Source organism: Pomacea canaliculata, linkage group LG8, assembly GCF_003073045.1.
Source record: "Pomacea canaliculata isolate SZHN2017 linkage group LG8, ASM307304v1, whole genome shotgun sequence".
NCBI lineage: Eukaryota > Metazoa > Mollusca > Gastropoda > Architaenioglossa > Ampullariidae > Pomacea > Pomacea canaliculata.
Genome location: NC_037597.1, coordinates 25,420,167 through 25,431,541, shown reverse-complemented (window position 1 = coordinate 25,431,541; position 11,375 = coordinate 25,420,167). Strand labels below are relative to the sequence as shown.

At 36.5% G+C, this 11,375-nt stretch overlaps 1 protein-coding gene across 2 annotated transcripts; it reads left to right on the top strand.

Annotated features, from left to right (window-relative positions):
• Window positions 1-7: 7 nt before the first annotated feature.
• Window positions 8-10,603, top strand: LOC112569833 (DNA replication licensing factor mcm5-A-like). Of its 2 annotated transcripts, none has more exons than XM_025247849.1 (16): window positions 8-237; window positions 749-875; window positions 2,416-2,544; window positions 2,753-2,925; window positions 3,136-3,291; window positions 4,261-4,342; window positions 4,449-4,705; window positions 5,071-5,182; window positions 5,366-5,434; window positions 5,938-6,078; window positions 6,458-6,634; window positions 7,033-7,148; window positions 7,334-7,462; window positions 7,975-8,117; window positions 8,371-8,509; window positions 8,803-8,905. In XM_025247849.1, exons 1-16 carry the CDS (start codon window positions 83-85, stop codon window positions 8,903-8,905), a joined length of 2,208 nt encoding a protein of 735 aa, XP_025103634.1. In that variant the 5' UTR covers window positions 8-82. The 2 variants fall into 2 exon arrangements, with proteins under 2 accessions (XP_025103634.1, XP_025103633.1); XM_025247848.1 differs by having other exon boundaries at window positions 9-237; window positions 8,371-8,498; window positions 8,803-10,603.
• Window positions 10,604-11,375: the final 772 nt, after the last annotated feature.

Here is an 11,375-nt window from a genome sequence, read left to right as displayed (position 1 = left end):
TATTCGTTTTTTTCTCGGCTGCTAATTTTTCCCGCGATGGCAGATTTTCGCGCCACGGAGAAATCTTTCACCCTAAATAAAAATGGAGGGACTAGACGATGCAGGAATATTTTACAGTGACAATTTTGGATCTGAAGACCAACCTGATGAAAATAATGTCGACCGACTGCATGTGAAAAAGCGGTTCAAAGAATTCATCCGACAATTTCATGAGGGCAATTTTTCTTACAAATACAGGTGAGCAATTTCTTTGTCTTCAGTCTCCACACACAGAGTAGTACTTCATGATTCATAGCGATCAGTTAATTATTTCTGTCGAAGTCAGGGTAACAGTTGTATTTCTTGTATTTAATGATGGTTAGACTTTAAGAGTTGGAGAAATTAATTAAAATAATTAGCTGCGAAGACTAATTTAATTAGAAGTTTAGATCGCAAGTTTGCACGGTGGTCTGACAATGCGCAGTACTAAATGTATTTAATGCTGAAAAAAATAGTGTTTCGGAAATGATTTTTGAAAATACAACACTAAATGCTTTTAAAGTTGACACATCGTGGAAATGAAATTTTATTATTGCCCTATTGATATTTGATTGCAAGTTCTTCAACCTCTGAATATTTTTTCCCCCATTTACAGTACAGCGTACATGACGACGATCAAAAATAGGAATTTATGACCTATATGTTTACTGCTTAGTTGCACAACACTTAAAGTTCATTACATATTGCTTATATTGGATATGTTCAACAGGGACCAGCTCAAACGGCATTACAATTTAGGACAGTTTTGGCTTGAGGTGGATCTCGACGATGTCGGCATCTTTGATGAATCGTTGGCAGAAAAGCTTCTCAAGCAACCGTCAGAGCACATATCACTGGTAGGTTATTCTTGGTAGACTCTCTTCCTAGTTTTTGTGTTTTTCGGCTTTTTCTGTTTTTCTTGTGTTTGAAAAGAAGCAAATGAGAAGAAACGCAAGAGTATCAAATGTACCAGTGATGTGTGGGAGAGGGCTAAATATAAGTTAAACATTCTTATTTCTAACCTACTTCTTTGTTGATCCCCCAGCTTGAAGCAATAGTAACTGAACGCCATCCAACCTACTCATGTTGGTGCTTTGGGAAATAATTAAGGCATGATAAAAGTACTTAAAGAAGAATTAAGACCACTGATCTTGCTGGTCTGATGGAGAAATAGAGATGACACATTATTCATCTGACATCAGTAAATTAATTTTATAATTTTGTGACTTTCTTATCTCTGCTTAAGTAACACAAGAATGTGATAATGTTAAGAAGTCAGGTCATTGCACTCAACAGATTTTTTACCTCAGTGATAATAAAAGAACATTATATTGCATGGTGTAGGGGGAAGGGGATCAATAATTTTTGTCTCCTGCATTTAGCCACATTAGCAGTGTTTCTTTACAAACAGCTCAGTTGCAAGTTTTAAGAAGCAGGGATCAACTTATTTTGGAAAAGCAAACTGAATACTAGCAAAAATTTCTTCAAGTTAATTTAATGAAGCACTTGGTGATGATAAAATAAACAGTCAAACATATTTATACCACAAAAGTCTTACAATTGCAAGTAACAGGGTTCCCAGGTCCTTACAAGTCCTTATATTTGCCCTGCGGTCCTTACAAATTCTCACACATGTCCTTACATTTTCTCTGTGACCCTTACAAGTCCTTATATCGATAAAATATTACCACAAATTTATTTTCGGAGTCGACTTTGGCGCAAAATATCGACGATTGTTCGCCGCATGTTTGGTCTACACATCTGTACAACACTAGTTGCCCTTCCATATTCGCAAAAACCACTCTTTTTTCAAAAGGTCTTTAGAAACTAACTCTTTTTGATCTTCTAGTACTACTGTGCATAGCTCTATTTCTCTCTCTCTTCCCGTTAGAGTGTGTGTGCAAGAGAGAGACATGAACTGACTTTTGTATTACACCAAAGAATGGCTTTCAGGTTTTGCAATTATTATTACTTAGATTTCTAGAAAACTTGGAACATTAACGGTGTATGTTATCAGCGCGAAGGACACTTTTTAAGTTATCTAATCTAAATATGGCAGACAGGCATCAAAATTAACTCTTTGATTATTTATTACTAGAAATACATGTATTTGAGAACATAGAGAAGACCACAGATTCATAAATAATACATCTTTCCGACCATACAAGAGAAAAACTTAAGCATTGATGACTGTCACTTAGGTCCTTACGAATGCATGAAAGGTCCTTACTTGGCACCATCCCTGTCCCTGGGAACCCTGAAGTAAGCCACACCTTTGTTGTTAACAAAATAGGTGTTATTTAAAAATATTAAATATTTTAGAAAATGAACCTTTTACTGTATAATTCAGTCATCACATATATACTTCCAGCTTATTCTGTATTATTTTTGTAACAGTTTGAAGATGCCGCGAAGGAGGTAGCTGATGAAATAACAAGACCCCGACCTGAAGGGGATGAAGAGGTGGAAGACATTCAAGTTATGCTGACATCTGCATCCCATGCTTGCGGTCTTCGTCAGTTAAAGGTGTGTGCAGCAAAAATCTACAGCGTATCATACTTCTAGTTGCTATCTTATCTGTCTGGTTTTGTGGGTATGAAAATTTTTCTGAATGTAACAAACCGTGAAAGCAGCTTAAATAAATGGGTTGATGGAGACTGTTAAATGCAGTGTGCTTTTTTATGTTGATATGTTTTGTATATAACTCCTTAAGATTCTTTTTTCTTTGCATCAGTCGGACCAGATGTCTCGGCTGGTGAAAATTCCAGGCATTGTAATCGCAGCATCAGGTGTGCGGGCAAAAGCTATTCGGTTGGCCATCCAGTGTCGAGGGTGTTCAAATGTAATCAACAATATAAGTATCAAACCTGGCCTTGAGGGTTATGTTCTGCCTCGCAAGTGCAACACGTAAGTAACATGAGTTTGAAGAAGCAAGTGGTATATAAGCTGTGAATGAAATATTTCAGCAGTGGAGATTTTTTAAGCTCTGAAAGAAGTTACCAGCAAACTTGAAAATGATTAGTCATTTCTCCAGCATGGCACTAAAAACCATGTGTAGTGTAGCTTAGCTTTTTTTTTTTTTTTTTTTTTTGGTAAAGGCAAAAACCTTTGTTGCAGGGAACAAGCAGGACGACCAAAGTGTCCAATGGATCCATATTTCATCATGCCAGACAAGTGCCGTTGTGTTGACTTCCAAATTTTAAAGCTTCAAGAAGCACCGGAAGCTGTCCCTAACGGAGAAATGCCGCGGCACATGTCACTTTATTGCGACAGGTATGTTGGTGAGCAACTTGCAATTGATGCTGCAGATGACGTGCCTTGATAGCATTGATTAGGTTTTTTTCCAGAACTTTTACAAATCTGTTCGATTGCATCATTTTATTTTTTTAGTATCAGAGATATTTAAACCTTAGGTGATTCACTTGGGGATTAGGGGAGAGAATGCCAACTTCCGCAACATCAGGCTTAATGTGATCATCACATATGTAACAAATGTGAGCAAATTTTTGTTTTAAGTGCAAGAAATTCAGTAAGGGTAGGTGTGAATGTGTATATATTTATGTATTGCATGCCAGCATATCAAAATTTGCTATCTCAAATTCAGCCGTGGCATTTTAAAAAAAAAAAAAACTACTTTCTGGCACTGCCTCATACCTGAATAAGTTTTCTCATAGAATGGAAGAAATTGAACTGTGTGAGTGGAAGTTACCACAGACTGTCATGTTTTATAGCCAACAGTGCAAGTAAAATGCTGTACCATTGTCTTTTTTTTTTTTTCCTTTTTATTATTTTTTGTCTAAGTACTACATTTCAGTCTTGTGCCATTACAGAATGTTGTCTTCAACCAGTTCATTATTTTGAACCTAAAATATCTAAAGCCTGCGAATTACATGTAACAAAGGATCCAAATGTATCTTAAATTCTACCACTACACCCTAGAACCACTATTTACTGGAACCACAGCAACGAATTCCACTTGCAAATCTAGTACACTGTCTGGAATAAAAAGTGTTCCTTATTTGGATGGAGTGTATAGACGTAGAGGTTATGTATAGGAATGCAAATGATTTTAGACATGCTAATGATAATGCTATTTGCCTACTTCTGCATCCAGCAAAATATTTTGGATGTTTACTGATAAAACTGTGTATAGATCTTAAAAAAAAAACATTCAGGTAATATGTTCAATAAGGTTTAATTTACATAACTTGTAAGCTAATAAACTTATTTATTTTGTCTTAGGTATCTTTGTGATAGAATTGTACCTGGTAACCGTGTGACTGTTATGGGAATATATTCCATTAAGAAGACATCCAAACCTACGGTAAGCATTGACAAATTAAAATTCAGCTCATGTAAAGATTTATGGTCTTCTGTGCTAACATTTTCAAAAAAGATATTACAGTAATTCAATGTTCGTTCTTCACCAGAAAAACCCAAGGGAAAAAGTCAATGTAGGAATTCGACAGCCATATTTCCGGGCAGTGGGCGTTCAGGTTGATACAGAAGGAACTGGGCGTTCATCACAAACAAATTTGTCACCAAGTGAAGAGGAGGATTTGCGTCGTTTGGCTTCCACAGCCAATATCTACGAGATAATAGCCAAGAGTATAGCACCCTCAATCTATGGAAGCATGGACATTAAAAAGGCCATTGCATGTCTCTTGTTTGGAGGGTCTCGAAAGCGGTAAATTATTTTAATGGAACTTGAGTTGTTTTGCTTGTTTGCTTTTGATTTGGATTATTTTTTAACCTATATTTTAAACTAGTTTTAGTGATAAACAATTTATATACTATGTGGTTATGCAAGACATGCCAAGGAACAGAAAGGTGAACAATAAAAGATTCAAAAACAAATTGGTAGAATAATGGTGGCAGACTTAATAGTTTGCAGACACAGACAAGCAGTGTGGACATGTCATTAGACATCAAGACATAAGAGAAAGGGTTAATGGAATAGCATTGTGTGAACTGTTAGGAGTTTTTCAGTTTCTCGACTTTTGGAAATGATTCCCGAAGGAGATGACGCGAGTTCTTTTGTTTCTTTTGAAGACTGCCTGATGGGCTGACGCGACGTGGTGATGTGAATCTCCTGCTCCTTGGTGATCCAGGCACTGCTAAAAGTCAGCTGCTAAAGTTTGTGGAAAGATGCTCTCCTATTGGGGTGAGACTTTTTTGCCTTGTAAGGTTTTATGCTGGTTAGCTTAAGAGGCAAAGAAAATTTCATGTATTTTTATTAACCTTTAGTGGTAGATTACACACAGTAGTTGAATTTGTTGATTTTGTTGTTTTAATGTGGAAAAATTAAAACAAGATCTAATGCACCCATTTAAAATATGTTGTCCAGGTGTACACATCAGGAAAAGGAAGCAGTGCTGCAGGTTTGACAGCATCAGTCAACAGAGATCCACAAACTGTAGGCATTATTAAGTGGCTCTTATGACATACAGATAAAGAAGCAAGCAATGTTTTTCCAGGGGCCTATAACACATGCAAATTAATTGCTGAAAAACAAATGCAGTGAAGATATTTTGAATTGTTCAGCACGTGCAGCACACACTTGACAATGGTTAATTTGAAGTGAAAGCGTTGGTTCTGGCATTTAAGTCTTTCAAGACCTACAAATATAAAGATAAAAAAATCACTGTTGTAGTGGTAAATTTAAAAAGGCAGGAGACAGTTTTGTCTGCTTTCCTTATTGTAAATGTACTAAAAACTGGAAAGAAAATTGTTGCAAGTGATTTTACAAGAGAAAACTTGGTTCTTGCAGCAGACTTAACCATCTTTTGTTCATAAGTGAATCTTGAAGTTCATTTTTTGTCACCCTGCAACTGAAATGCTTAATATTATATTTCAGTTTATATATGGTTTTTTTTTTTTTAATTACCTTCATCAAAACACTTGCTGTTGTGCTTGCAGAGAAATTTTGTGATGGAAGGAGGGGCTATGGTTTTGGCTGATGGGGGAGTAGTCTGCATCGATGAGTTTGATAAAATGAGGCAAGATGATCGTGTGGCTATTCATGAGGCGATGGAACAGCAGACCATCTCTATTGCAAAGGTAAAATTACCAAAGATGCTCTAGCTTTTCCTGTGCATGGTAACATCTTTCATTTAAAAGTTGACTTTTTTTTTTTACATTTAGTCCATAAATTCAAAATGTCAAGAAATGTTTTTATTATTATTATTTATTAGGCAGTGGCATGTTTGGTGCATAGTAAATCAAGAAAATGCTGCCTTGATAACCTGTTTTAAAGTGTAAGGTATTTTTTGTTATTTGCCTTTTAAACCTTATGGAGCTCCTCAGTATAAAGGCTAGTCTTGTTCTTAGATTTTTCAAGATCTTTTTCATATGCCACCTTAGCTGTGCAAAATGTTTAAAAACTATGTTGATACCACCATTGTTTGAATTCTAGTAAGATTGTTGTGTTACTCTCCAGGCTGGCATCACCACAACTTTGAATTCTCGCTGCTCAGTCCTTGCTGCTGCAAACAGTGTCTTCGGTCGATGGGATGATACAAAGGGGGAGGAAAACATAGACTTCATGCCTACCATCCTTTCTCGTTTTGATATGATCTTTGTGCTTAAAGATGAACATGACGAGAATCGAGATATGGTGAGTATAATTTAAGCTATTCTTCTTGTACTGTACACGTTTTGATGATTTCTTGGTGTGTTTGAGTTTCATTTAGTCACATTAAAGACAGCATAACCTGCAGATTTTACTCTTTATTGGGGCAGTGTTCAATTCTCATCTAAGCATGTCATATCCGGATGCTTGTCTTGGCACTTTTCATTGGCAAGTATGTACTGTAAATATGGCTGTTAAATGTAATTAAAGGGAAAGATTTTACCATGTCTAAAAGAGAAAAAAATTGATGTGAAATAAATGCCTTACTTGAATTTAAGGGACCTACACGAAGGCAAGCATCGTGACTTGAGAAGAGTAGGCATATAACTCTACTGAAACATCTGCATTATTTTTATTTTTTTATTTTTTATTTTTTTCCTCAGACCCTAGCCAAACATGTCATGAACGTTCATTTAAATGCCCTGCAAACTATTGAGGAAATCCCAGAAGGTGAAATTCCTCTCAACACTTTGAAAAAGTACATAGCCTTTTGCCGAAGGTAAGTTGGTAGTAACTTTAGAGTTATTAGATATGTCCCCATTACTTTTTAGGAAGGTAAACATGTCCTTTTTAATGTTTGATTACAAAGTAATGAGTTATAAAGAAGTAAATATATGACGAAATTCTCTTTGTTGATATGATTACAATGCCTGTCTTGAATTTTATTTGTTGCATGTTTTACAGCAAATGTGGACCACGCCTCTCTGCTGAAGCAGCAGAAAAACTTAAGAATCGCTATGTGCTGATGAGAAACAATGCTGCGGACTATGAGAGAGAGACAGGCAAGCGTGTGAGCATCCCCATCACAGTGCGGTATGTAAACAGTTTTATTTAGTTAAATCTCAGCCAATACAGCTTCAGTTCAATTTTGTTTGCTTTTTTATAAGTATTTTTTATGCCATTGCAATGTAGATTTGGTGTGTAGCCAAGATGGTTTGAGTATTCATGCCTATGAAAGGTTGTTAAAACTACAACAGAGTTTTGTCTGTAGAAATGGTACCCAACCCTTTATCGCCTGAGGGCTGCACTGGACATGATATAAAATCTCGCAGGCCATAACGCGGTTTTGCCAGAATTATTAATTTAAAAATGAAATCATGCTGTGTCTGGTTAAAATGAGCGGGCCGGATGAGGCACCTTCATGGGCTTTTGTTTGGGTTAGCCCTGGTCTGTAGTGATGGCATCATTAATGTCATGATCATCTCATTTTGCTACTCGCAGACTTTTTATTTTCATTATATTTTATCACCATGTGTCAAGTGTTGGTTTTAAGAATTGGCACCTGGAGAAAGTAAGAAAATTTTTTTGATGTTTTCTTTTAACAGGCAGCTCGAGGCCATCATTCGCATTGCAGAGTCTCAGGCAAAAATGCGACTTGCGCCATTTGCTACAGAAGCTGATGTTGATGAGGCTCTGCGGCTGTTCCAGGTGTCCACTCTTGATGCTGCGTCTTCTGGAAACTTGGCAGGTTTGTTTGGGTACTCCCCCCATTTTTAAACTGATATTTGCCCAAGAACAAAATTGATAAGTACAGGAATGCACATTTCAACAACAAAAGTGTGTTTAAAAATTTTGTCAGAAGATATTAAGGGTTAGTACTGTGGGGATTTTTCTTATTTAATGAGCATTATGTGGCACACAGATTTTGACCTTTGTGTGGCTGTCTTAAATATGTAGGATTTCTAAATTGTTCAAAAGTGTTCTGCAAAATGTCAAAATAGGTGCTGAGGGATTCACCACAGAAGAAGACCAAGAACTCCTTAACAGAATTGAGAAGCAGGTCAAAAGGCGCTTTGTCATTGGGTCACAAGTTTCAGAGCATGCCTTGTTGCAGGATTTTGCCCGCCAGGTAAGTGCCAGGTTGCAGGGTTTATCCTTTCAGATAAGCAGCTTTTTAGTTATTAGTTTACAAAAGACAGCATATGGTTTTGTCTGTGCAAAATTTTCTGGTGATCTGTTTCTTGGCTAGAATCATAATATGATGGAAAAGAAACAGAAAATGTATGTGTAAAAAATTCCATTGAAGTGTGAAGAAAGAGTTCCTGTACTATACGAAGTCATATGGCATTCTTTATGCAGCAAATATTTACATCTTTCAAGTTTGATCTTTGTGTGTAGTTTACTTAATGTTGACTGCAATTTTTTAATTGCAGAAATATCCCAGAGCGAGCTGTTCAGAAAGTTCTTTCACTGATGCTGCGGCGGGGAGAGATACAGCATCGTATGCAGCGGAAGCTGCTTTACAGGGTGAAGTAAATACCCTTCCAGCAAGGAACTTGGTGACTGCACAGTTTTTGCAGGGTTAAACTAGCAACACTTGTGTGAAAACTGCCTTCTGGATTCAGTTGACAGTGTTTGCATAACTATTGAGAGGTTTCTTTAACTTGTTGATGCCTAGGTATCTCATTCAACCACTGCTTTACAGAGTAAAGCTAATGCCTTTTAAGTCCCATCATTAATGGCAGTAGAGTAAGCAGTAAAAGGTTTTTTTTTTCATATTTTAACAAAGCCTGATTAATTTTTTTATGTAAGTTTTCATTTTTCTGAGTCGGCTGCATCTTACATGTACATTTCACAGTGTCTTGTTAACAGTTTGCTTCTGCAAAGGCTTGAGTGAAAAAAAAGTAGAGATAATAAACATGTTCATACCCCATGTATTCATCTTAGACAGTTGATGTAAGTGTAATTTAAATTTGTGGTGTCGTCAGTAATAATTATATGTATTTTGTCTTGTGTAATTGTAAATATATATATGTTCATTGTTTATTCGAAATGAAAATTCAACAAAGAAATTTTTACCTTAACTGGCAAAGAAAGATTTGTGGTAAGAGCGTTTTTTGTGCAGGTACTTTTTTCATCAACATGAATTTATTTTTAATGGAAATCAGAAGCTGATGATAATAGTTGACCGAAAGAACTATCATGCAGAGATAAACATTTTTATATTTGAATCGCCTGTGTGGTCTAAAAGTGAGGAAGGTGAGTTATGAATGCTGCTTGTGCTACACTACAAGAAAGGCTATGTGAGAAAGAAAAACCCATGGTCTTAGTACGAACTTGTGAGCAAGCTTGAGTTGGTGTATGATTCTTTTGGAGACGAAATACTTATGGGCTGGAGATTTTTGTAACATGTTGGAGATTCTTGTGTATTATTTCTAAATGCAGTAAGGCAAGATCATCTCCTATGTGTGCATAAACTCTTCAGACCGGCAGTCTTGCACTGTCCTGTGATACTGATTACTATAGTCTTGAACTGTGTATGAAATGGAGTTTTTTGTGTGTATGTGTAAGTTCCTTGCATTGGGCTGGAAATATTTAAAACGTGTTAAGGATATATCTTCTTAATTTTTGTCCTTTCGTTGAAATGCAAACATCACCAGTAATGGATATTTAAACGCCAACTTAATGTTTGCATTTTAATGGGATAAAGGAAATGAGACTGTTTTCTTTCTGTGAAGCTGTTTACCAAGCTAGTACTGGTTTTGATAACAGTAGTAAAGATTGGTAAAATTTCTTTCAACTGGAAGAGCCAGAAAAGAAAACTTGAAGTTAAATCCCCCACATGTTTTAAACTTTTTCAGACCGGCAGTCTTGTGCTGCCCTGTGATATTACTTAGACCTTCAAGGTCATCTTCGCTGCATGTATTATTAATGTGTATTTCAGTCATTAATTACGTGGTATGTTCCATTAGTATATTTGCATAGTTTTCTTTTTTTCATTCCCATCAATCCTTTATATTTTTTTATGATTGCATATTTTGCTGTGTAATGTTACATGTAGCATGCATTTATGATTTATATGATACATTTGTATAACTTGGACATCAATTTGATAAAACCAAGTATCACTGGGAAGATAAGTTACTGCTGGCACAAATTTCATGTATGATTTGTACAGTTTGTTGTGGACTGTCTGCTGTCATTTCATAAGTAAATAAATGTTTTGCATGGGTGGATTGTTTTGATGTTCGTGTGCAATGGCGTGTTTGTCGCAATAAACACATGAGTGTATGCTAGTTCCATCTATGGCTGATTATGGAGTAGTGCAAGTATATACACTTGGCCAGAAATACACAACAGGTGTCGTATGTAATTTGTAAAGTTTAATTAGCGAAGTGCAAAATTTTCAGAAATTTCTGTGTTTTGGTCTTTTCAACAATGTTCTGTATCCAGCAAGAGACCTGTTTGCTCGGGCTAGCTGTACAGGAGGGAGTTGGCCATTTCTCTCTCACTGCTTTACCTTACTCAGCTCTCTATGGGAAAGTGAACTGTTCTCCCCGGGTATCGAACCGGTTTGTCTCTCGAACCACTGGGGTATCCGCCCAAATAAAGTAAATCATTAAAACATTACAACTTTTTTCACATCCTGCTCCCATGGTATAAAAACTGATGAGTTTTAACATACGCACGCACATTGTGACGAGAGTTTGTGGGTAAACAGTCTCCGTGTCGCGCCCATTAGCGGTGTTTTCACGGAAGGGCCTTGACCAGGGGTAGGGTGGTCCCGGAATCCGTTGGATAGCTCCGTTGTTAGGGAAGGAATTTTAGACTACGAGGCTGGTTTTGAGTCAGACATAATCAGAAACGTTCTGTCACCACATCGTGTCATTGAAAGTTTCAGGGAACATATTTCTTTAAACATCCTAAAAATTACCGACAGAAAGATCGTGGGAAAACTGAAGTTTAATTGCGTGTAACATAATATTTTCTTGCTTTAATTTTTTTT